This window comes from Zalophus californianus, chromosome 2 (assembly GCF_009762305.2).
Source record: "Zalophus californianus isolate mZalCal1 chromosome 2, mZalCal1.pri.v2, whole genome shotgun sequence".
Classification (NCBI taxonomy): domain Eukaryota; kingdom Metazoa; phylum Chordata; class Mammalia; order Carnivora; family Otariidae; genus Zalophus; species Zalophus californianus.
This window is the reverse complement of record NC_045596.1, coordinates 11,827,926-11,853,583: the sequence shown is the minus strand read 5'-3', so window position 1 is coordinate 11,853,583 and position 25,658 is coordinate 11,827,926. Positions and strand designations below refer to the sequence as shown.

The window sequence follows — 25,658 nt, the reverse complement described above, 5'->3', positions numbered from 1 at the left end:
GTATTTAACTGCTTCCCATCCCAGAACCCCTGCTTATAAATTTCTATTTTTATTCTAAAACATACTTTTTCTTTTTTAACACAAAAGAGATCATATTTGACAAAGTATTCTTTACATTGTTTTTTAACTTAGAAAATCTTGGTTTCATTCTATATTAGCAAACATAGATGTATCTTATGCTTTTTTAACAGATGCATATTTGTCATTGAATGAATGTGCTATAATTTATTTATCTGATATCCAGTATCCTACCCAGGGACATCTAGTTGTTTCCAGTTTTGTTTTTTGTGTTTTTTTGTCATGATACAGAAAGTTTTATTATATCTTTGGGACAGACTTTTCTTTCCATATTGTTACAGGCTGCATTGTATTCCCCTAAAATTTTACATGTTGAAGCCCTAACCCTCAGTATCTCAGAATGTGACTATATTTGGAGATCAGGCCTTTACAGAGGTAAATTACAATGAGATGGTTAGGGTGGGCCCTAATCCAATCTGACTGGTGTCCTTATATGAAAAGGAGATTAGGACATAGGCACAGAGGAAAGCCGACCCCCCCCCCACACCCACACACACTGGGAAGGTAGCCAAAAGCAAGCCCACGAGGGAGGCCTCAGAGGAAGTCAAACATATTGACATCCCAATGTTGGACTTTCCGAAGAGTGAGAAAATAAATTTCTTTTGTGTAAACTGCCCAGTCTGTGGTATTTTGTTATGGTGGCCCCAGCAAACTAATACAAACAGTGACTCATCTATAATTATATAGTGAACACCAATGGGGAAATAGCATTCACTATTTAAATTTAAAAAAGAAAGTGAGGGTTTGGGGCAAACTGCAGGCCTATAGCTATTTCATTTTTTTTTTTTTAAAGATTTTATTTATTTATTTGGCAGAGAGAGACAGCGAGAGAGGGAACACAAGCAGGGGGAGTGGGAGAAGGAGAAGCAGGCTTCCTGCCGAGCAGGGAGCCCGATGCGGGGCTCGATCCCAGGACCCTGGGATCATGACCTGAGCCGAAGGCAGACGCTTAACGACTGAGCCACCCAGGCGCCCAGCTATTTCATTTTTTGAAGGCTGTTTGCATATAAAATATCCTATAGGAAAATGAAAAAAAAAAAAAGAAGGAGAAAAAGTAGCATCTGGGATTGCATTTCAAGTCTGGCTATCTTGTCTTTAACAATGCCATCACCCCTACTGAAACCTGTACTCCTAAATCAGCCTAGCCTGCTGCAGCAAAATGTTGATTGGCTATTTTGACTTGACAGCGAGGATGAATTCTGGTACAGAGTTAGGACTGGGAGTCCAACTGTTTTTGCAACAGCAACATTCTTTTCATTGCTTGTTTTCACAACTCACCCCCTATTGGGGAAAGTGCTGTGTCACTCACATAAACAGAGTTAAATGCCTTAGAATTGACTTTCCTTGACCACTAATCCTTTCCAGGGCCCTCAAAACTAAGGTTGGAAAATACTAGCGAGGAGGACTAACGTCATATTTTTAGGTTACCATGGAATGATTTGGCATCTTTTTCCCCCCGCTGTGGCATGCAGTTTTTCAGAGAGAATGAGCAGGAAAGAAGGAACCATCGATACACCAGGCACCAAACAATGTGGATTTTCATTGTCTGTTCACATGCCTATCCAGTCTCCTTGTGGTTGCTGATAGCTAGATGGTCTGTTAGAACTTCTCTGTCATATATGAGAAGAAATCATAGGTGATTAAACCGACAACCTTGGCCTCAGTAACAGTTCCTGATCGACTGTAGTTGCAGCAACCTATAATGACACTCCACTGATCAATGCCTTCTTTCTGGGGCTAAAGTTTAATGTAAATCAATCAATTTCTTCTGGATATAGCAGGTAATTAATTGCTACATTACTCAGCATATGGAGCTAATGTTAACAGCTTCCTTCAAGGGGAAGAATGACCCACAGGACTTATTTTTTATCACTTTATTTCTTTCATTTTGTCATCTTAGACAAATTCCCTGAGGTGGCCAGAGTCCAAAGGGGCTGTTATTACTGTTGAGCTGAGTACAGAGCTTCGAATTCTAGGTTACAGCAAAACTGTGTCTGGATGGATTTTTTTGTTGTTGTGAAACACTTATTTAATGTTCTTGCTTCTGGAGGTACATAGGTGAACAACACAGACACAAATAAGTATTGGGAGATAGAAAATGGTGTATTAAAATTTAGTTAAAATGAGGAAATTACAAAATACCAGGAACTTCCCTCATTCCTTCTTTCTTTGTTTTTTAAAGATTTTTATTTTTAAGTATTCTCTACACCCAAGAGGGGGCTCGAACCTACAACCCCAAGATCAAGAGTTGCATGCTCCACTGACTAAGCCAGCCAGGTACCCCTGTTCCTTTTTTTATTCAATAGATTTTGAGTACTAACTGTATGACAGGCATTGTTCTAAGTGCTGAGCATAAAACAAAGTGCATGTTCTCATGGAACACATTTTTCCATATAACTGGTCCACCTGAGGTCTGATTCTACATTTTGAGACAGCTGAAGTGGAAGATCAGAATGAAGTAAATAAAATGTCTTTTGGGGGATAATAAAAAACACAGAAGCAAAGCCCTAGTGAAAGAGCAGAGTTGAAAGGAGAAAGGGGAAGAGGCTAACAGATATTAAGGACCATATCTGCATTCTATTAAGTGTTATTCCTACTATTTTGTAAAGATTTTATTTATTTATTTGACAGAGAGAGAGAGGGTACAAGTAGGGGGAATGGCAGGCAGAGGGAGAGGGAGAAGCAGGCCTCCCCCACTGAGCAGGGAGCCTGATGCAGGGCTGGACCCCAGGACCCAAGCTGAAGGCAGATGCCCAACCAACTGAGCCACCCAGGCGTCCCTGTTTCTATAGGACAGACTGTGCATAAACCACATCTCTGTATGCCACACAACTAATATAGTGCCTGGGAGGGTGTTACTGGACCTAGATTCATATGGCCAGATTATTTGGTTTCTAATTTGCGGGATGCTAGGCAATTACCAGAATGTCTTCAAGACTTAGTTTCCTATAGGACTACCTCACAAAGTTGTTTTATTTAATAATAACAGCTTACAGGCAGTGCTTACTATGTGCCAGGTGCTAATATAAGCAATTCAAATACATGACCTCTCTTAATTCTCTTAACAGTGCCGTAAGGAGGTATTTATCTTAACTCAGACATATAGCTCAGCTATACTGAGGGTAACACAGACTGGATGAAACAACTGAAATTTATTTCTCATGGTTCTAGAGGTTGGAAGTCCAAGATCAGGGTGCCCGCATGGTGAGTGCCCTCTTCAGTCTTGCAGACTGCCAATTTCCCCTTCTATTACATGGCGAAGGGAAGCATGCTCTAGCGACTCTTAGAAGGGCAGCAATCCATCATGACTTCATCTAATCCTAATTACCTTCCAAAGGCCCACCTCCTTATACCATCACATGGTGAGGCAGGGGGTTCAACAAATGAATTTGAGTACACAAGCATTTAGTCCATAGCGGTTTTGTCCCCATTTTCTATATAAGGAAACTGAGGCACAAAGACCTCATGTAACTTATTCAAAGTCCTACAAACACTATCTGGCAAAACCAGGAGTCTAACTTTATGTCCAGTCTGTGCATTAGAAATAAACAGATGCACTCTACCGCAGGGTTCTTTCTCACCTTCGACTCCATCGATTTCTTGAATATTCATCAAACCCCTATGTTGTCATGGAACTATGATAGATAATAGGGATATAAGGAGTGAACAGAACATATTTGGTTCTTGCCCTCCTGCAGTTTATAGTCACTAAGCAAATAACCAGACACTTTCAGACTCTTAGCCGTTCCTGTTTCCTCCCATTTCTCTATGAGTCCATTAGCCCTCCAGGCAACCGGTCTAGAGTTGGTCATGATTAGTAGAGCCCGTAACAGGGTCTCCCTAGGTCTCTTCGACAGCTGGGGCGGGGGAAGGTGACCTGTGGGAAGAGGCTAACCCTTTTCTTGGCAGTGACCTTGCTTTTCTCCTTTCTCCCTGAGTCTCGGCTTAAAATATTAGTATGTGTACCAAGGTTCTTTCCCGCACTAACCTTCTGCGATAATTCGCCCTTTCCCCCCACCACCTGAGGCCGTTCTGACATCCCTGACCTGGTGTTCCTGTGCTTGAGGTACCTTCCTGCCTCCTGGATCCCCAGGGCACATTTTTCCTTCCTTCCTTGGAGGCTCCAGAATTCCACGCTGCCCTCCCCTCCGGCCCGCTCTGGAGGAGATGATGCCCTGCCCCCAGACCCAGGCTCGGCTCCCACCCAGAACACAAGTGCCGCCAGTGTCCAGTCCGCTCACGCGGCACGGTTTCTCCGTGGGTCCTAAGTTCTTAGAGCCTCAGTCCCGGTCCATCCATTCATTCGCCGGGGCCTTTGACCAGCGGGCAGGGAAGTCGAGCCTGCCACTCGGGAATGGCAGGGGGGCAAAGAGTGGTCTAGGAGAGCCCGGTAGGGCACAGAACAGCCACCTGGCAGATGGGCGTCACAGTCTGCGGCGCCCAGGCGGAGGTCCCGGCCTGAGCGCGGCCATTGTGCTCGGCTGCCTTGCCCTCAAGGCCTGGTGGGCGTAGCGGCAGCGCTGAGAGCGCCCCCAAAGCGACAGCCCATCCCTCCAGATAATGTGTTTGATGTTGTGAAACAAATTGGGTAAAGACTTGGTTTCTTTCCTCGGCAAGCGAAGGGGCCAAGGAACGGAAGGAGCGGAGGAGGTAGGTGAGAGCGCCGCCGCGAGCCCGGTCACGTGGGCCTCGGGGACCGCATGGCGGCGGCCCGCGCGTCCCCGCGTCCGGGCTGGCGGAGTAGGCCGGGCGCGCGCGCCGACGGGGCGGGCGCATGCGCAGGGGGGCGCGCCGCCTCTGCCCCGCGGCGAGGGTGTCTATGGAGAGGCGGCGGCCGCGGCTGCTGAGGCAGAGGCTGAGGCAGTGGCGATGGCGCCCTTCCCCGAAGAAGTGGACGTCTTCACCGCCCCACACTGGCGGATGAAGCAGCTGGTGGGGCTCTACTGCGACAAGGTAACGGTGTGCGGGGCCTCTTGCTTCGGGGAGCGCGGGCCGAAAGGAGGAGCGGGCCGGTCCCCGGGCGGCCTGGCCTGCGCCGCGTCCGCAGCCCCTGGGGCCGCGCCGCGCGGATTGCCGCCTGCGCAGCTGTCAGCGCCGCGCTCGCTCCCCCGCACCTTCTCGGGGGAGCCCGCGCCCCCACCCGGCCGGCGGCCTCGGACGTGCCCTCGGGGCCCGCGGCGCGGCTCCTGCCCGGCTGCGTGCCCCTGGCGGCGGGCCCCGCTCCCTGCCGCCGCGCTGGGCCTCCCGCCCCTGCCCCCGCCCTCTTAGGGAGAGGGGCTCCTTGGCGCCCCACCGACCTTCGGGTACCCCGGGCCGGCTACCTGCGCTGGGCTTCTTATCCGCCTGGGGCGGACCGTTTCTGCAGCTGTCCCCCTCCTCCCCCGGCACCACCGCCCCTCATCCTGCTCCTGGCTGGTTTGGGGGCTTCCGAGTCTCTTTGCAAACACCCATCCATGCCTCCGGACCTCTAGCTTGTTTCCTGGCTCAACGGGCAGCTTCCCCCAACCCAGCTCGTTTTACGCCCCAGCTTTTCACTGGCTTGATTTGGAAGAAAACCCAGGTTTCTTGGTCTAGGGACTGGAGAAGCTTCACTTTCATTTATGGTTATCTTTTTCCTTGCAACTTTGTCTTGGAGCATTTATTTACTCGATGTAAATTTTGTTATAAGACCGCTGTTCTCTGTTGGAATTCTTAACGTGGACTCGAATAAAAGGGACCTCGGAAAAAGTTGGTTTAACTGTGAGAACCTTTTTGGACTGTTAATTGGTGCAGCATTAACTGAAAAAGCACTTTGCTGGAGATGGTGCAGGGCCTTTTTAATGATCGTAAAACAATATTAAGCCGTCCACATTTTTATCAGTTTTACGTTGGGGGAAGTCCACATATATCCTGAAAATTTCAGGCAGTCCTGTTTCGTGTAGAACAGAGCCAAATAAAAAAACATTTAAACAACTGTTGTTCAAGTATAGAAATCAACTTTGATGAATTTTCAGAAATTACATAGCATTAAGCAGAATCACTGTTGAGAGAAAAGAGGGGTTCTTAGAGCCCAGGGAGGTAGTTGGTGGATGCCCAGTGTGTTCAGTGCTAGGCCACATTCAAAACCAACACTTTAAAACGCACTCAGAATCATCCTTTTCCTCCCTCCATTTTGAAAATTAAAAAAGACCTGATTCAGATACAGGTTTAAACAGGACAGTCCAGGACAGTGATTCTCAACCTTGGCTGCTGACTAGAAGCATCCTAAAGGCTGTTAAAAATCCCGATGCCCGAACCACTGAAAATCAGCCTCTCTCAGGGTGGGACCCAGGCATCAAGTACAATTTAAAGTTCCTGAGGTGAGTCCAGTGTGCAGCCAAGGGTGAGAGCCATTAACCCAGGAGAAGTATAAGGAATGGGTAAGCCATACGTTAAGCTGTGTAACCCTGAATTTTTTGAGTTAGATTGCTGTAGTGTTTTTATCTCCTCTGGCTTTTGAACTTAGTTATTCTGACAGCATTTATTAATTGCAGGAAATTAAAAAATGGGAGGGATTTTACTTTCTCAAAATTGAAAAGGGAAAGTTAGTGAGGACTGATGGAATGGGAGGTCGATCCTCTCTGCAGTTTAGCCTGGAGAGCACCTGAAATTGTTATAGAAATTTCTGTGCATGTGTACACTTTCCTAGGGAGTTTGTGACTTTCATCAAATGATTGTGACTCTTCCATAATAGTTAAGTGTCACATTTTATTTAGTTATGTGATAGACTAACCAGCCTCATACAGTGCCATTTTAAAAAACAATACCTGGGGCGTCTGGGTGGCTCAGTCGTTAAGCGTCTGCCTTAGGCTCAGGTCATGATCCCAGCGTCTGGGGATCAAGCCCTCTGTCCGGCTCCCTGCTCCGCGGGAAGCCTGCTTCTCCTTCTCTCACTCCTCCTGCTTGTGTTCCCTCTCTTGCAGTCTCTCTCTGTCAAATAAATAAATAAAAATATTAAAAAAAAATAAAAATACCTGAGTCTTCTTTTTAGTAAATGTTTCCTCTTGCAGTAATTAAGAAACCAATTTCAATTTGACATAGCATAAGTCAAAATTATCACTAATTCTTAATTATATGTAGTTAATAAAGTTGTTGTATATATTCATCAAGGAGATTAAAAGTCCAATTTTCCAAACTCTGGATCAGAGACCAAGGTGATTTAGGGGGAAAAGAAAATGTATAGGAATTTTACATCCAGATTTCTTCTTGATGCTAATAGCTTGTGGAAATCTCTCCCAGGATGTCCTTTGGGAGCTAGGGTGGAGAAATAAGTGTTAAATGCTGGCTGAATAATCTTAAAGGACTATTTTTTTTATTCATTTGTCATCTCAAGTTTTGCCTTCACCATCTTTCGGTTGTAAAGACCATGGATATTCAACCCAAATAGCCTATAGTAGAACTTTATAAAATGAGAGCTAGTTTTTGTATTCAAACTAAAAAGATACAAGCTATGTTTTTTCACTTTATTCTAAGTGTTGACTCTAAATGTCCAGTAATTGTAAAGTGGTCAGTTTTATTTCCAGTATCAAACTTTTCAAGTACAATATATTTTAGAAGCATCCATGTATTTACTAGCATCAGCTCAATCATTTATATGCTTAGATTAGTTTACTTAGAATAATTTATTCTTGTAGGCCATTTTATTTTTTTAATTTAATTTTTTAAAAAGATTTATTTATTTATTTATTTGACAGAGGGAGACACAGTGAGAGAGGGAACACAAACAGGGGGAGTGGGAGAGGGAGAAGCAGGCTTCCTGCTGAGCAGTGAGCCCGATGCGGGGCTCCATCCCAGGACCCTGGGATCATGACCTGAGCCGAAGGCAGATGCTCAATGACTGAGCCACCCAGGCGGCCCTCTTTTAGGCCATTTTAAATATTGCTGTGTAATACCTAATTTAATCCTTTGCTCTCGGATTTCCTCTAATATAAAGTTTTATGGAAAGACTTTTCACTGTTACCCGAACAGTCCTTTGAGGTAGGTAAAGGAAGGGGTATTTCAGTTTATTAGCTGGGGACTTGTAGGCCTAGATTAGCTAGACCCAGTTTACATCAGCAGTTAGTTATAGATCCAGATGGAAACCCAAGTCAGGATCTTGATTTTCTAGTTTAATTTTCTTTGTATGAAACCAGAGTAGTTTCTGAAAAATTTCTTTGGTTAACAGTCTGTTACGAAATCTTTTTCTAATTCACTGACCTTCCAAATTGGGGTGATTTAGTGCACATTTCATTGGATGACATCCTTTTTCCAGTTTACTCCAATTCTTCAGTCTTTCCTCTTGTCCTCAAAATTAATTCTGCCAGTAAGTTTGGAGTCTCTACTGTCCGTTGGCCCTGTGTTGTGTCAGTAGCTTGCATTGGCGATGTGAGAAGTGGAATTTACAATCTTATATTTGTGCTAAGGTGGAAATCCAAATGCAGTATAGTGGGAGTGGAGGGAAGTGTACAGTTAGCTATACATTAAAGTGTCAGGAGTGGTCTTACGGTCTTTTTTTTTTTTTATTTATTAAGAGAGAGAGAGAGAGCACATGAGAGGGGGGAGGGTCAGAGGGAGAAGCAGACTCCCTGCTGCGCAGGGAGCCCAATGCGGGACTCGATCCTGGGACTCCAGGATCATGACCTGAGCCGAAGGAAGTCGCTTAACCAACTGAGCCACCCAGGCGTCCTTGGTCTTACGATCTTGAGCTGAGTTCTGAGAATACAGTAGGTGGTGGTTTTAAGGATGTGTATAATACAGAGATTCCTAGACTTACATATAAGCCAGTTATAAAAGTTTAAAGTGGTGGAGGCTTTTATAGAGTACCCAAGTTTTTCAGGTAAGGATATTAAAAGTGCCATTTGGCTATCATTTTATAAATAAAGGACCTTTTATGACAAGTTTAGGAGAGAAATAAGCTCATAATAATTGGAATAGATTATTTAAAAAAACTGAACGAGTATAGCTTTATGAAGAATTTAGTTTTCCTTTTTTTCCTCTTTCTGCATACTTATAAAAACTCTTGTTCACTGGCATTGGGAAGGTTGGTTTATTAGAGAGAATATTGAATTGAAAACTAGGAGAGGAAGGAAAAGGGAATTTAATGACTTCTTACTACATGCTTACATTATTTCTTTTAATCCTCATAAGAGGCCCATGAGACAAGTATTACCCATCATTTAAAGATGGGGAAACAGACTTACTTGTTAAGTAACTTACCCAACTCAACTAGTAATTAGGAGAGCCTGAATTTTAATTATAGGATTCCCCCCACTTCCGAAGCCCATGTTTTTTTGTATTACCTTACTGGCTCTGCTACTTATTACTTGTTACATGATTTTATTCAGAACATTTCACCTTTGGGCCATAGTTTTTTTCTCTCTGTATAGTTAGTTTGACTAGACGGTTAATTGAGGTTTCTTTATTGAGTATAAACCTTCCTTGATTGAATCAAAGCATTGTTTGGCTGAGTACATAAAAAGTAAAATTTATTTGGGGTAATAGTGTTTCGGTTTTTGTTGTACTATTTTTCATATCTATTTAATCTATTTAGTCTTTAAGTCGCACAATTTTTTGATTCAGTTTGAAGGCAGGCTGTAGGATTTTAGGTTGTAGAGTGTCTGAGACAGAAAGTTAGTTATAAATCTTTTCAAAATACGGGAGATACCGTGTCACTGGTTGTTACTATTTGTTATGTGTGTCCTGCTCTATATAGGTTCATTTTTGAGTTTGCCAGCCATCAGAGTATACAAATTTATAGGTCATTTAGGAACTTTTATATCCTACTGTAGTAGAGTGTTTTTCATAGTGTGTCCTATAATCCTTTAGTGGGTCATGAAATCAATTTTGTGGGTCAGAAACAGGGTTTAAAAAATGAAATGGAAGAGTAAATATTAGAGTACAGCACAGGGTAGAGAGGGAAATATTGTTTCCTGAAATTTGTTTGAAGTAACTGTGATATGTGTGTGTCTGGGTTGCACTGTATTTCAGACTAAAGGTCATGGTTACATGTGTTTGAAAAACACTTCTTTAGAGTAGCATTTCTCAACCACAGCCCTATTGACATTTTGGGCTAGATGATTTTTTTCTGTGGCCGCTGTCCTGTGCAATGTAGGATGTTTAGCTGGATCCCTGGTTTTACCCACTAGATGTCAGTAGCAGTTCTGCAGTGGTAACAATCAAAAATGTCCTTGCCCATTAGTTCCTGGGGGGGAGGCACAGAACTGTCCCTTGGTGAGAACTGTCGCTTGAGAGCAAGCATTCTTTCTGACAGTTTACTCTGTTGAATTGGAAGGATAGCTTTATGATTGGGACTAATATTGTATCTTGTGGAAAGAACATAATAAGTTTTAGAGCCCTGGAGATTTGATCTGTGTTTTGTTGTCTACTGGTTGTATGGTTTTGGGCAAGTTATTTTTTTCTGAGCCTCATTTTTTCATCTATAAGATGGGAATTTTAATACCTACTTAATCTAAAAATACTTAGTATAGTACGTAGTGCATCATAGACTTCAGTATGGTCACAGATATTAGTGTCTAGGTTTTTTTTTTTGTCTCAATCAAGTTTGTATGTTTGAATAACTTCGTAGAAGTAAACAATTTTAAAAATTCATATAAACAAATTTTTAAAAAGTTAAATTGTGCTCTGGTTATCTTTTAGCTGCTAAATTTACTGACTTTTAGTACCAGGTTGAAACAGTTGCTCATTTCAACTGGAGATAAAGTGATTTGGGTTGTATAAGGACTTTTTTTTTTTTTATTTGAGAGAGAGAGAGAGAGCTTGAGGAGGAGGGAAAGGGAGAAGCAGACTCCCCGCTGAGCAGGGAGCATGAGGCAGGACTCTATCCTAGGACCCTGGGATCATGGCCTGAGTTGAAGGCAGATGCGTAATCGACTGAGTCATCCAGGTGTCCCAGTATAAGGACTTTTTTTTTTTTTAAAGATTTTTATTTATTTCTTTGACAGAGAGCATAAGCAGGGGGAGCGGCAGAGGGAGAAGTAGGCTCCCTGCTGAGCAGGGGGCCAGTGCAGGGCTTGATCCCAGGAACCTGGGATCAAGACCTGAGCCGAAGGCAGATGCTTAACCAACTGAGCCACCCAGGCGCCCCAAGGACTTCTAATGATAGTTTTATTTGGGCTAACTATAAAAATAACAGAAAAACCCAAGTAGGGCTTAATGTAGGTTATATTTTGTATTCTTTAGATATATTATTAAATTATTACAAGAACCCTATTAGGTATTTAATATTATTATCCATATATTTTTTTTTTTAAGATTTATTTATTTGAGAGAGAGAGTACATGAGAGGGGGAGGGTCAGAGGGAGAAGCAGGCTCCCTGCTCAGCAAGGAGCCTGGTGTGGGACTCGATCCCAGGACTCCGGGATCATGACCTGAGCCGAAGGCAGTCGCTTAACCAACTGAGCCACCCAGGCGCCCTTATTAGCCATATTTTACAGATGAAGAAACTGAGGTACAGAGCAATTTAGTGACTTGCTGACAGACATGGTTTCATACCTAAGCAATCTGGCTCCAGAGTCAGCACTTTTAGCCACTAAGCTGGATTGACTCTATGAATAATGTAGAGTCCTTTTATACATCTAATTGTGTTCTCAATCTGTAGTATGAGCCTGGTCCTTATCTTAGCTTGTTATTAAATCTGAAGATTTTCTAACAATCCAGTGAGAATGCAGAATTTCCTGCATGTCTTTTTTTTTTTAAGATTTTATTTATTTATTTTGACAGAGAGAGAGAGAGAACACAAGCAGGGGGGAGGGGTAGAGGGAGAAGCAGGCTTCCCACGGAGCAGGGAGCCCGATGTAGGGCTCGATCCCAGGATCCTGGGACCATGACCTGAGCCGAAGGCAGATGCTTAATGACTGAGCCACCGAGGCGCCCCCCTGCATGTCTTTTAAAATGTTATTTTCCTTAAGTCATATGAGGGCGTTATTTATTTTTTTGCCATGCTTTAGTTTTTGTTTTTTAAAAATTGTATAGCTGATATCATGTTTTCTTTAGATTTATCTCTTCTTTCTACTAAGACTTATTTTTAATTAAAAATTTAATTAAATAATAATATAAACAAAATGACCCATAATAATATTTGCTGAGATGAGCCACTAGTAAATTTTATTGTGGTCTTGTGTAGCATTTCTTAGGATAAAATCTACAACATTGGTTTAACCAAATCTGTTCTGCCTGTTGTTTTTGTCTGGCTCAGGAGCTAAGAATGATTTTTACATTTTTAAATAGTTGGAGAAAATCAAAAGAATAATATTTTATGATATGTGAAAATTATATGAAATTCACATTTCTTTGTCCATAAATAAAGTTTTATTGGAACATAGCCATACTCATTCATAGACTGCTTTTATGCTACAGCAGCTAAATTAAATAGTTGCTACGGACAGTATGCCCTGTAGAACTTAAAATACTTGCTGTCAGGCCCTTTACAGAAAAAGTTGCCAACCCCTGTTCTCGACAATTTACTTATTTACTGTGGCTGCTGTTCCTTGTGTTACTTACCCCCTATGTAAGCTCCATAAAGGCATCGACTTTGTTTTGCTCACTGATGTATCTATCCCGAGTACCAGAAGCAGCCCAGCTCATAATAGCTGCTCATTAAATATTTGAATAAACAATGCATGAATTTATAAAAACGAATGATTAATTTTCAAAATGGTGAGAGCTAATATTTATTAAGCACCAGTTCATTTTAATTTCACAGCAACCATGTAAATAAAGCACAGATGTTGTTTTATTCTCATTTAGCACCAAGAAGAAAAACTAAGACATTGAAGGAGAAAAGTAACTTACCCAGGGTTACACAGCTAAGTGAACGATAGAACTGGGATCTGATCCTAGAGACTGTGGTCCGGGTTCCTGTAAATGATTCTTAATACCTAACCTATAGTGCGTTTTCCATAAGATACTTAGTTAATTCTGTTCTGTAGAATGGAATAGTTCTGCTCGAGGAGTCTACCATCTTTTCTGATGCTTTGTCCTAAGCCTGCTCCTCCTGCTGAGAACGGGCGATTGAGACAGCTTAGAATCTACTCCATTTTAAGGAATACTGGATCAGACTTGACAAACCAAGTCTAGAAGTGTGGTGTTAGTAGCTTCTTCCCCTCCATTTATGGTCTGTGTTTTTAATGTCATCAGATTTTCCCTCTTAAAATGAATTTTGAAACTGGAGTTGAGTTGATATAATAGAAAGTAGATTTAATGCGGCAGTGGAGGTAATGGAGGATTTGAATATTATTTTGAGCTTTAATTTGAATCAAGTTTCTTGATAAGATGTATGCATTTAAACATGAGAATTTAATTGCCATTAAATGTAAAAAATTAAAATTACATCTGAATAGTCATTTTCTTTGGTTGAGTAGTAGAATTAAAGAAAGTGACCGTATATATATTTCTTTGTATTCATTGATTTGTAGCTTTCCTTCAAGTCCTTTTACTTTCTCATGTGCTGATGTACTAGGTTTCCATGTTGTAGTACTACAATGCCTCTACCTCAGAAAAGTACATGAGTTCTTAAATGAGCTGCTGTTTATCCCATTTTTCTTAAGGAAAAAACCCCAAAACCAATTCCCCTGAAATCATCTAGTAATATTCTTCTAATAAATATTTTATAATTATTTCTGGAACAGATCAGACTCATCTTGATATTAAAGTTTAAACAAACTATAATATTTTTTAATTTTTACATTGTAAAAGTAGTATAATAGCATAAAGAGCATTTGAACAAAGACAAAAACACTTAAAACGTTATCCTAACACAATTATTTTAAAATTTCATACAACTTTATAGAGTATTTGTATTTTTAGTATGTATATAGAGTAACAGTAGGTTTGGAGGGAGTCGGTCTAATCCCTTTTATTTAAAGAAATTATGTGATGTGTTGATGCATGCATCATTTAACTGTATCAAGCCCTTCAGAATGCAAACCAGTGTCTTCCTGACCTAGTGTACTTTTTATTATACCATTATAATTTGTTAATTTATGAATTTCCCGTATTTGTACTTGAACCAAGTGTAAGGGAGGTATTCTGCTATGTACAACACTAAATAGGAATGCATTTGAATATTTTTTATTGGTGCATATTTACATATATTTATTATGCCTTTCTTTTTAAATTTTTTTCAGCTTTCTAAAACAAACTTTTCCAACAACAATGATTTCCGTGCTCTTCTGCAGTCTCTGTATGCTACTTTTAAGGAGTTCAAAATGCATGAGCAGATCGAAAACGAATACATTATTGGTTTGCTTCAACAACGCAGCCAGACCATTTATAATGTACATTCTGACAATAAACTCTCTGAGATGCTTAGCCTCTTTGAAAAGGGACTGAAGAATGTCAAGGTGAGTTACAAAAATGGGTATTTATCACAATTTGTGTCATTTGCTGGTATGTCAGGACAAAGTGTTAGCATTTTATAGTAAACGATGTTATGTTATAGAAAAAATATTCTGATTCTTGTTAAAGAAGTAAGGAAGACTTTATTCGGGGCATTACTACATTTAGGTTTTGCAGTAGGGATGAGAGATCAGACTCTCAACTCTGAATATATCAAGGATAGCTGAGGATTTATAGCCAAGGAGCAGAGTGGGGGTCAGGAAAATTACTAAGAGGAAACATCAAGGCTAGGGAGAATCTTGCTAGACTGACTCAAGAGGGTTTTTGCTGAAGGCACACCAGGGTGATAAGATATTGAGGGTGGGTAGATACTGAGGATGATCAGATGCCAAGGGTAGAGGGATTTTTGCTAAACTGACTCAGAATGACTTTAGCTAAAACTGGACTAATGGGTCAAGGACAGAGCTCAAGGTTGAGGCCTAGTTGAGAAGAGGGCTCAGAGGAGCCTGTCTCAGGTTGATGAGAATCTTTGTCAGTTACCTCTTCGTTACTGTATATAAAATTTTATAGTGACTACTCCTCCCCAAATCTTAAAGTTGTTTTTGTAAGTTGAAATTTTAATTACCATAAAATTTTTACTTTCTGGTAATATTTATTCAACGCCTGAAAGAAAGCTATAATAAATGCAGTTATTGGTGGCTAAAGTGACTAAAGGTGAGATTGAGTGAATAAATACTTTTATTTTATAAATTTTATTTATTTAAAAATTGAATATTAGCTGTAATGTTTACTGTCTTTCCTTTTTCCATATTTTAGGGTGCAGGGATTGTTAAACAGGACAATTTTTAATTGTATAACATAAAATTAGCCGTCTTTGAGTGTAGTTTAGAATAATGATATAGAAAGATTTTCCTTTTAATTATGTTTACATATTGTTAGAAATTTGAAATTTGATCTTCATTTACAGTCTCCCTTCTGGCTTGGTGAAACATGGACTTAAGTTGCAACTGTGTCAAACCTCCACACACCTTTCACTTACAGATTTGTGTTCTAGAAAGACTGTTCTGCAGCAAGGAGGATGGGTTGAAGGGAAAGAGAAGACTGAAGCCGGAAGACTATTCTCAAAAATATTGAAATAGTGTCTGGAAGATGACACAGTAACTCCTTGGTGGAGAAGTGGGCAATTGGGTGAGGGTAGGGTACTGGGTAGTGATGGAAGGGAGATTTAATTTTTATTGAATACTTCTTTGTACTCTTTCAGTTTTATATCATGTTCATGTATTCCTATTCAATAAAATGATTAAGATCTGAACTAAAGTAGTAGCCAGTGGAGATAGAGGAAAGGGGACAGACTTGAGAATTATATAGGACATAAAATTGATAGCATGTAGGGTGTGCATATAAAGGGAAAAGGAAAGGAGAAAGAGAAAGGAAATAAGAATGAGAATTGAGCCTAAATTTCTAGGGAATATAGAAAAGGCTTGGGGAATAAAAAGATCCATTTTGGACATGTTGGGTTTGAACTGCTTGTGCAGTCCAGGTGGGCATTTATTGTTTATTTGTATATTTTTTTAAAGATTTTATTTATTTTTTAGCAGAGAAAGACAGTGAGAGGGAACACAAGCAGGGAGAGTGGGAGAGGGAGAAGCAGGCTTCCCGCTGAGCAGGGAGCCCGATGTGGGACTTGATCCCAGGACCCTGGGATCATGACCTGAGCCAAAGGCAGACGCTTAACGACTGAGCCACCCAGGCTCCCATAGGTGGGCATTTATTAATTGGAGGAGGTGTAGATGCGTTTCAGGGTCAGAAGAGTAATTGATTTGGAAAAGCAAATTTGATCATTCTTAGCATGTGAAGTGGAAATGGAAGCCACTTGGGATGCTTAGGGAAAATGTGTAAAATCTTCAGAGAATAGGACATTGGATGGAATATTGAGAAGCAGTTGAATAAATTAGTACAAAAAGGAGGAGACTACAGAAGACTCAGCAGGGATAAAATATTCCTATATTTTTAAAGTTTCATTATTTTGTAAAATTCCACGTTTTAAGTTGAGAGGGCTGATGTAGAAGCGATAGCTGTTACAAGGAGGAGATGGGATCTTAGTTCATGTGAGAAAACCTTTTGGCTATTGTCCAGAATTAGACTGATTTACTTCAGGATGTCCGTGAGCCCGTTATCTTTGGAAGTATGTTGATACCTGGCCTTTTGAAGTAGACATGGTCTTCTGTCAGTGTAATGTAACAGATGTTGTGGATTGTGTAGTGGAGGGTACATTGGATGAGTATGAAGGGACTCTGTGGTGATCGAACCCACTAGGCTCTTGCGGACTGCTCAGACATAGATTAAGAAAACTGAAACAGAGATTATATAAATGTATACATGAGAAATCAATAGAAGTTTTGAGCAAATACTTGCTATTTTTAGACTTTTTATGACATTTTGAAGAAGTATGAGATCACATTATTGAAAGAAATCAAGGTTCCTTCGCAAGATATTTTAAGGACATCTTTTATGCTTCAAAAAATACAGAGACCACTTTGCTATTTGTCAGTCTATTTTTTTTCTGAGGTTTTATGTTGTATTTTAAACTTCCTAGGATCAGTATAATATAAATAAGGAAGCAAAACTTATAGGATATAATTTTTTTTACGTTTCTAGAATGAATGTGAACAGTTAAATTATGCAAAACAGCTAAAAGAGAGATTGGAGGCTTTTACAAGAGATTTTCTTCCTCACATGAAAGAGGAAGAGGAGGTAAGCATAATTTTTTCTCCCTTGTGATTTTGATTTATAAAATTTTTAAGATGTTGTTTTGCCTTTCATTCTTCAAAATAACGCATAGGAAGATAAGCCTCTGGTTCATTTTAGGAAAGGAAGAAAACCCCAAGAAAACAAATTTTGTTACCTCAGAGACGTTGTCACTGAATCAGTGATTTAATTCATTTGCTCAACTAATATTTATTTTCTTATTACGTAGATGGCACTGTATTGAATGTTAATAGCTTTTTATGTTACTTTAATGTCGTCTTAGAACCTTTAGAGGATTCTTGAAACTTTATTTATTTTTTAAAATTTTTTATCTTTTTTTTTTTAAGATTTTATTTATTTATTTGAGAGAGAGAAAGCACAAGAGGAGGGAGGGTCAGAAGGAGAAGCAGGGAGCCTGATGTGGGACTCGATCCTAGGACTCCAGGATCATGACCTGAGCCGAAGGCAGTTGCTTAACCATCTGAGCCACCCAGGCACCCCTCTTGAGACTTTTTAACGTTTTGTGTATTTTCATGTTAAGCTTAAAAAATTTTTAGTGTTCTTTTTTTTTTTGTAGGGGATTTTGGTAATCAAATGATAGTGTTAAACTTATCAATTTTATTCCTAGTACACGTATATTAGGATATCACTGAGTGGATGAGCAAAAGATTTTCCCATTCTCTTCTTTCTCTAAAAGTGGGGTGAATATTAGGATTAGGGTAAGGAATAGAAAAATTATTTTATGAGGAACTGGATTCTTGTTTAGTTGTTAATCAGTTACTATGATGATTATCACCTATGGCTTCACCTTATAATCAGATCTCTATTTAAAAAACAAAACCAAACCCCACATTTTCAGCTCTTTCCAGACTGATTAAATCAGATAGAGATACTGCCTAGATATATTTTAAAGGTCCCCAAGTCATTGTAATATGAAACCAGCATTGAAGCCACTGAGTTACTCGAGTAGTGTTTCTTAACCTGTGATACACATCAAAATTATCTGTGGAACCAAAAAAAAAAAAAAAAAAACCAGTGACTTCATTTCCTAAAGATTCTAATTCAATAAATTGGAGATTGGGACTAAGCATCTGTTTCAAAGAAGAAATGTAGATAGTTCAGAGCCTCAGTAGCGATCTGAGTTTTAGGGTTCTTAGTACACTGGGTACCTTTCTGCCTTTCTTACATGATTTAGAGGTCCTACTGTGAGGTGTTCAGTTGCTGGAGTAGCAGAAGGCAGTTAACTGACCTAAATTTCTAATCATATGACACTGCTTAAGAGTGTTTGACAGCTTTGCACAGGAAAATCTTCTGCTTCTGATGCTTTTTAATTACTTGGGATTTATTAGCCAGAGAAGCCATAAAAAGAAGGGTCTTTTTGGTGATATTTTTCTCCGCACTTTTTTGGATAAGCTGACTTGGTGGCAACAACCAAAATTTTTCTCTCTTGGAAATACTGGGTCATAATACTGCAATTGAGCCATTAATTAAAAGGTGTAGAGTAAACAAGACTAGTTAAGCATCTTTCCTTATGGATGTTTCATTTAGGTTTTTCAGCCAATGTTAATGGAATATTTTACCTATGAAGAGCTTAAGGATATTAAGAAGAAAGTGATTGCACAACACTGCTCTCAGAAGGACACCGCAGAACTCCTTAGAGGTCTTAGCCTGTGGAATCAGGCTGAGGAGCGTCAGAAGTTTTTTAAATATTCTGTGGATGAAAAGTCAGAAAAAGGTGAGATTCATATGTTTAGATAGTGAGTAAGTTCTGAGGCCATTTGCATCTTGTTGATAAGAACTTTAGATTTTGTTTGAAGACTAATTTAAGCCATTTATTTTCAAGTGTACATTTAATTGAAGACAGTAATTTTTTTTTTTTTAAAGATTTTATTTATTTGAGAGAGAGAGAGCAAGCGATGGGGAGGGACATGGTTGCGGTGGGGGAGAGAGAGAGAGAAGCAGACTCCCCGCTGAGCAGGAAGCCTGATGTGGGGCTCAATCCCAGGCCCCCGGGATCATGACCTGAGCTGAAGGCTGATGCTTAACCAGCTGAGCCACCCAGGTGCCCCAAAGACAGTAATTTCTAAGAATTTGGTGTAATTTATGATAATTTAACATCCCATATGCAATGTAATGTTGGGCCACGTGCAATATAGTGTTTCTTAAAGGAGCTTATATAGTAATAATTATTATTATTATTTTGGTCAGTCAGAATTATTGAAAGCTGTCATATACAGAGCACTTTTGCAGTATCATCCAGCTTTCCTTTTTTTTCCCCTCCCTATCATCCAGCTTTCTGAGCTCCATTAACCATAGTGACTATTTTATCTTCCTTGTTTTTTCCATCAGTCTTTAAAATCAGTTATGTTTATAGCTTTATTTCCATCTTTTTCCATGTGTCATTCTCTTAGCTTATATCCAGTAATACACGGGAGCAGGTATGAGAGGCATTGTTTTTCTATGCACAGTTACTTTGAGAAAACAAATGAGAAATGCAAATAAAGTATGCTTGTGTTTTTTTTTCATAGACTACTTCCTCATTATTATTGATCTTTGGTAGCTTTGCCTTTTAAAACGTCATTAAAGAAAATTGGCATCCTCAGGCTAGTAAAAATTTCTTTTCTGCTTCTAGATGGGCAATATCAGTGACATTCCTGTTAAAATAGCTTAAAATTCTTTGAAATTGGTCCTTTCCTCTTTATTTAACAAAGTAGGTGAGGTGCATGTTGAAACAAAAGTGTTTTTATAGGTGAACCTATAATTAAACCCATAAAGCTTGTGTGCTCACTCTGAAATGCAGCTTGTGCCTTAGACACCAAGCCAAGACCTGTTGTGTCTAGTTTAATTGTAATTATAACAGGGGATTTAAAAGCATCACACTTACTACATTTAGTTTTCCCACTCCTTCAAAGCAAATTATAGCTGTATTGTGATTAAATATTTGCCATTTGAAAAGGGTTAGGTTAAAGTAATTTGATCATAGCATTTCTGTATTTAAGTTGCTTTGTGAGGGCAAATCAGATATATGGTGTACCTCAAATTCTTTGCAGTCCTTATTGATGAATCTCTTGTAGTTTGTAGTCTGTATTGTAGCATTTCATTTGCATTTTTTTGAAAATTGCTAATGAAGTAATTCATTACAGGAAATGGGACATTCAATGACTGTTTTGTTGTGTTTTTTTTTTTTTAAGATTTTATTTATTTGACAGAGACACAGCGAGAGAGGGAACACGAGCAGGGGGAGTGGGAGAGGGAGAAGCAGGCTTCCTGCGGAGCAAGGAGCCCGATGCGGGGCTCGATCCCAGGACCCTAGGATCATGACCTGAGCCGAAGGCAGATACTTAATGACTGAGCCACCCAGGCGCCCCTCAATGACTGTTTTTTAAAATAGTTGCTGACAAAAGATTGCTGATAAATGTACACCAACATTAGAAATGTTTACAGTGTCTCAACTGGCTCACAAATAGTAGTAGGTTTGGCCACCTGTGGTTACAGAAGTTAGTTTTCACAGACCTCTTATACCAAATGTGAAAATCAAAGAGGGAGCACAAGGAAAATATTGACAGGAGTCCTAATACATGAATGGAACGTGTTGTGAGATTTGTGTGTGTCATTAAAAATGCCTTGGAGATCTCATAATCTGGCCGACTCTACACTTGAAGCTGTATAACCTGCTGGGTTCCTTTTTCAAATGATGCTTCTTATGCTACAAAGTGAGTATTGTTTTTTCTGTGACGCCTTTGTAAGAGGAAGTCAGTTCTGTGTTCATTATTGTAGTTCCCACTGATGAAGTATGATTTGGGCCATGATAGTTTAATCCTACGGGTTCTTAACAAGTTGAACATCCCCATGTTACCACTAATCCATGTTATTTCCTTTTCACATCTTGAAAGCAGGAAGGAGTGGACTTTAGGCACTGGATTTTATTTATAGAAATGCGATTGTAATTTCTTATTGCATTTGTTCTTAACAGCCTTTAATGTTAAAGTTTTTCTTTTTTTTTTATTTCAGAAGCGGAAGTGTCAGAACAATCCACAGGTATAACCCATCTTCCTCCTGAGGTAATGCTGTCAATTTTCAGTTACCTTAATCCTCAAGAATTGTGTCGATGCAGTCAAGTAAGCACTAAATGGTCTCAGCTCGCAAAAACTGGATCACTTTGGAAACATCTTTACCCTGTTCATTGGGCTAGAGGTAGGTAAATGAGACTTTTAGTTTGTTTTAAAAATTACTTCAATCTATTTTTTAAAATGATTACTTGTAGACATTAATAAGCAGGGTCAGGGAGGGAAATTCTGAGAGGTCAACCAAAAAGGAGATTTCACAGTTAGATGATGTGTTTTTTGTAAACACTTTTGAAAAACTAGCAATGCTGAAGTATTCGTGGGTGATTTATGTGATGTGCGCAATTTCTTTTAAGATAATTAAGAAACAAATAGGGGCGCCTGGGTGGCTCAGTTGGTTAAGCGATTGCCTTCGGCTCAGGTCATGATCCTGGAGTCCCGGGATCGAGTCCCACATCGGGCTCCCTGCTCAGCAGGGAGTCTGCTTCTCCCTCTGACTCTCCTCCCTCTCATGTTCTCTGTCTCTCATTCTTTCTCAAATAAATAAATAAAATCTTAAAAAAAAAAAGATAAGAAACAAATAGGGGAGAGAATGCAAAATAATTGGCAAAATGTTGATAATTGTTGAAGATCAATGATGAGGTCGTGGGTATTCATTATGCTAATTTTTATGCTAATTTTTAAATGCTACTTCTACTTTTGCCTGTATTTGGAGTTAAAATGAAATTAACTTGTCAGAAGCTTTAAATAATTAGATTATTTAAAAATATAGAATAAATTCTATAGAATTTAAAGATGGGGCACTTATGGCTGCCTTGGTAGTGGCTTAAAATAACTGAATCTGTTTTGTCTTTAGCATGTTTTTTTGTGATTGGTAATGCCTCATTCTAAATCACAATTTCATATTTATTTCATTGTGGTAAGTTACTTTTACATGTAAACAAAGAAAATTTTCTTTTCATGAGCATATAGTGCAGTCATGGAGTAAAAGCAAGTAATATGGCATACATTTTTCTATATGAAACTGAATTAAAACAGTTTCTTCTAAGTGACTCTTTTAACTTCACATTTAAATTAAATTTTTTTGTTTTCTATAATTTGTCACTTTGACATGGAGATATATATTTCTCACATAATTAAATTATAAATTTAAAAAATTATTTTTTATGTTAATATATAGCACCTTTAAAATAGCTGTTGTTAGATATTTATTTTTTGAGCAAAGCTATTTGAAGTATTGGATAGACTTACTAAATGATTAGAATTATTATTTTGTGTAGAGTAATTTTTCCTATTGGAAAATGAAACATTGAGAAGGCAAATATGGATATATTTAATACTTTTTTGTTTAGCTCTATTTTAAATTATTAGTAACTAAATAGGGATTAATACATAATTAGGTACTATTTGATGTAAAGATCAAATGTAAAAATGCCGTACAAGACTTCTGTGACCTTAACCAGATCTTAACTGTGCTTCTTTTTTTGTTTTTTATATGTTTAAACAAAAAGTTTCAATAAAAATCTTTTTTTTAATTTATTGTGTTTGTTTCTTTTTAAATATATTTTTTATTTTTTTAAATGTTTTATTTATTTATTTATTTATTATTTATTTATTCATGAGAGAGAGAGAGAGAGAGGCAGAGGCAGAGGGAGAAGGAGGCTTCCCGCTGAGCAGGGAGCCCGATGCAGGACTCGATCCCAGCACCCTGGGATCATGACCTGAGCCGAAGGCAGACGCTTAACCGACTGAGCCACCCAGGCACCCCTATGGTGCTTGTTTCTAGTGACTCTCAGTCAGAATTTATTTTACCACCATCCAGGGAACATTTTGAAATGTCTGGAGACGTTTTTGTTTGTCCCATTTTGGGGGATTTTACAAGCCTCCAGTGAGTAGAGGCCAGGGTTGCTGCTAAACACTGTACTGCAGTGCACAGTGCAGCTCCCCACAGCAAAGAACTACCCAGCCCGGAATGTCAGTACTGTTAACGATTGAGAAATTGTAATTTCAATGTAATATTAAGAGTTCAATAAATTCCGCATTGTCTCTCACTTCACAATTGTGTAATTTAATTGCAGTATATTCTCCAGGATCTTTAAATTTATGATTTAGCTTTACCTTAATCTTTTCCCTTTGACTGTGTTCCTGCCTATTGCTGAATTGCCGACTATTCACTACTGAGCAGAAAGTCTTTGCTTACTTTTGTTTATTAGCTATCCTCATTTGGAGGGTATTGCTGGTGCCAGTGTGAAGCCACAGTAGGGGAAAAAGGTTAAGTTCTTTTCAATGATTTCTAAAATTGCATGTAAGACTATTGATAATTACTTTTCATAATTCTTTTTAGTATGTCTGAAATTCCTTTGCATATTAAGTGTAATTTTTAAACCATAATTGAACATTTCTAACAATTGCTGGCCCATTGCTTAGAGCCTATTTTCTGTGTGCAGAGATTTTTATTGTAAAGAGGTAATTTTTTTTTTTTTTGGTAATGGTAGCCAGTCTAATCTTATTTTGTTCCTCTTTATTTATTTGTTGAGTAGGTGACTGGTATAGTGGTCCAGCAACTGAACTTGATACGGAACCTGATGAGGAATGGGTGAGAAACAGAAAAGATGAAAGTCGTGCTTTTCAGGAGTGGGATGAAGATGCTGATATAGATGAATCTGGTAAGCTGTGTTTGGAATTAAAATTAGTACATGGTTCTTTAGTAATTAATATATTTAACAGTTAAGTGCTTATAAATTATTAGGTGTTAAGATTTACAATTCTAAAGAAATTGGAGTTTATAAGCCTGCTACTTTGTAAAACATTTTTTTTTTAAAGATTTATTTGTTTATTTATTTGAGAGAGACACAGCGAGTGAGGGAACACAAGCAGGGGGGAGTGGGAGAGGGAGAAGCAGGCTTCCCGCAGAGCAGGGATCATGACCTAAGCCGAAGGCAGACGCTAATGACTGAGCCACCCAAGTGCCCCAACTTTGTAAAATTTGAAAGAATAATAAACAAATTTAAAATTTATTCTGTTTAAGTGTATATAGGGTTATTTCCCATCTGTTTTTATATTTAAATGCTTAAATAAAAAAATAATGGTGGTTCTCCTTATTGAAGTAATGTGGATTCATTATAGCACTTTGAAGTTTACAGTGTGTTTTTTAGGACCATTTTATTTGATCAGTTCAGCAATATTTATTGAGTCATCGTGGCCCAGAGGAAGGAGCATGAAGCTGTTGAGTCTGTTTATTCATTTGTAAACAGTCATACCACTTGCCTCACAATGTTGTGGAATTAAGAAGTAATGTATATATGAAAATTCTCCATAAATGATGAGGGATTATAACTAGTGTAGCTGTTCTTACAGCACTGTGGGAGAATTGAAGGATGACTAAGACTTTATCCCTACCCTTACAGAACTCATATGGGAGAGAATTTAGAATACGTAATTCTTTTTTTTTTTTTTTAAGATTTTATTTATTTATTTGACAGAGACACAGCGAGAGAGGGAACACAAGCAGGGGGAGTGGGAGAGGGGGAAGCAGGCTTCCCGCTGAGCAGGGAGCCCGATGTGGGGCTCGATCCCAGGACCCTGGGATCCTGACCTGAGCTGAAGGCAGATGCTTAATGACTGAGCCACCCAGGCGCCCCTAGAATAGGTAATTGTTAATTCAAGGTATATAATAAAAAATGCCACAATAGAGGTGCAGAAAGACACTATATGGGAGTGTGGAGGAGGGAGATACAAGTTCTTAGATACTATTCTAGGAAGTAATTACTAAAAGATGGTGAAATCATGAAAAAAAAACCCAACAGATAAGACATTCTAATACCTGGTAAAACTGAAACTGTAGGGAATTTTTATTTATAACTTGCCCACTTAAAAAATATTAAGCTGGGGGCGCCTTGGTGGTGCAGTCAGCTAAGCTTCTGACTCTTGGTTTCTGCTCAGGTGGTGATCTCAGGGTTGTGGGATCCAGCCCCGCATCAGGCTCCATGCTCAGCGGGGAGTCTGCTTGAATTTCTCTCCCTCTCCCCGCACCTCAAAATAAATAAATAAATCTTAAAAAATAGTAAGCTGGCTTGGCAAAAGAACTAAACGTGGAAAAAGAGGAGTATAAATATAAAGATTATTATTTCAGTACAAGTTTACTTATGTGAAATGAAGTCACCACATTGTGTTATAGTTTTGAACATTTAGAGGATGCTACATAAGGAAAAGGTCTGTTCCAGCTAGATTTGGTGATATGCTTACCCTGTGGCAAGAACTTTCTTGGGCATGAGGTTAATAGTGAATGAAATAGGAAAAAAAAAAAATCCTTGGCCTTAAAATTTGGAGAGAGGAGGGGCGCCTGGGTGGCTCATTCAGTTAAGCATCTGCCTTTGGTGCATGATCTCAGGGTCCTGGGATCAAGCCCCACATTG

At 39.2% G+C, this 25,658-nt stretch overlaps 1 protein-coding gene across 1 annotated transcript in view; it reads left to right on the top strand.

The window, feature by feature from the left end:
- The first annotated feature begins 4,857 nt into the window (after window positions 1–4,857).
- Window positions 4,858–25,658, top strand: part of FBXL5 (F-box and leucine rich repeat protein 5) — a 44,975-nt gene continuing 24,174 nt past the window's right edge. Inside the window, exons 1-6 of the mRNA XM_027598191.2 lie at window positions 4,858–5,031; window positions 14,221–14,436; window positions 17,090–17,185; window positions 18,728–18,914; window positions 21,191–21,373; window positions 23,784–23,909. Of these exons, the coding sequence (XP_027453992.1) occupies window positions 4,948–5,031; window positions 14,221–14,436; window positions 17,090–17,185; window positions 18,728–18,914; window positions 21,191–21,373; window positions 23,784–23,909 (892 nt within the window). The 5' untranslated portion in view covers window positions 4,858–4,947. The remainder of the gene's footprint in view (window positions 5,032–14,220; window positions 14,437–17,089; window positions 17,186–18,727; window positions 18,915–21,190; window positions 21,374–23,783; window positions 23,910–25,658) is intronic.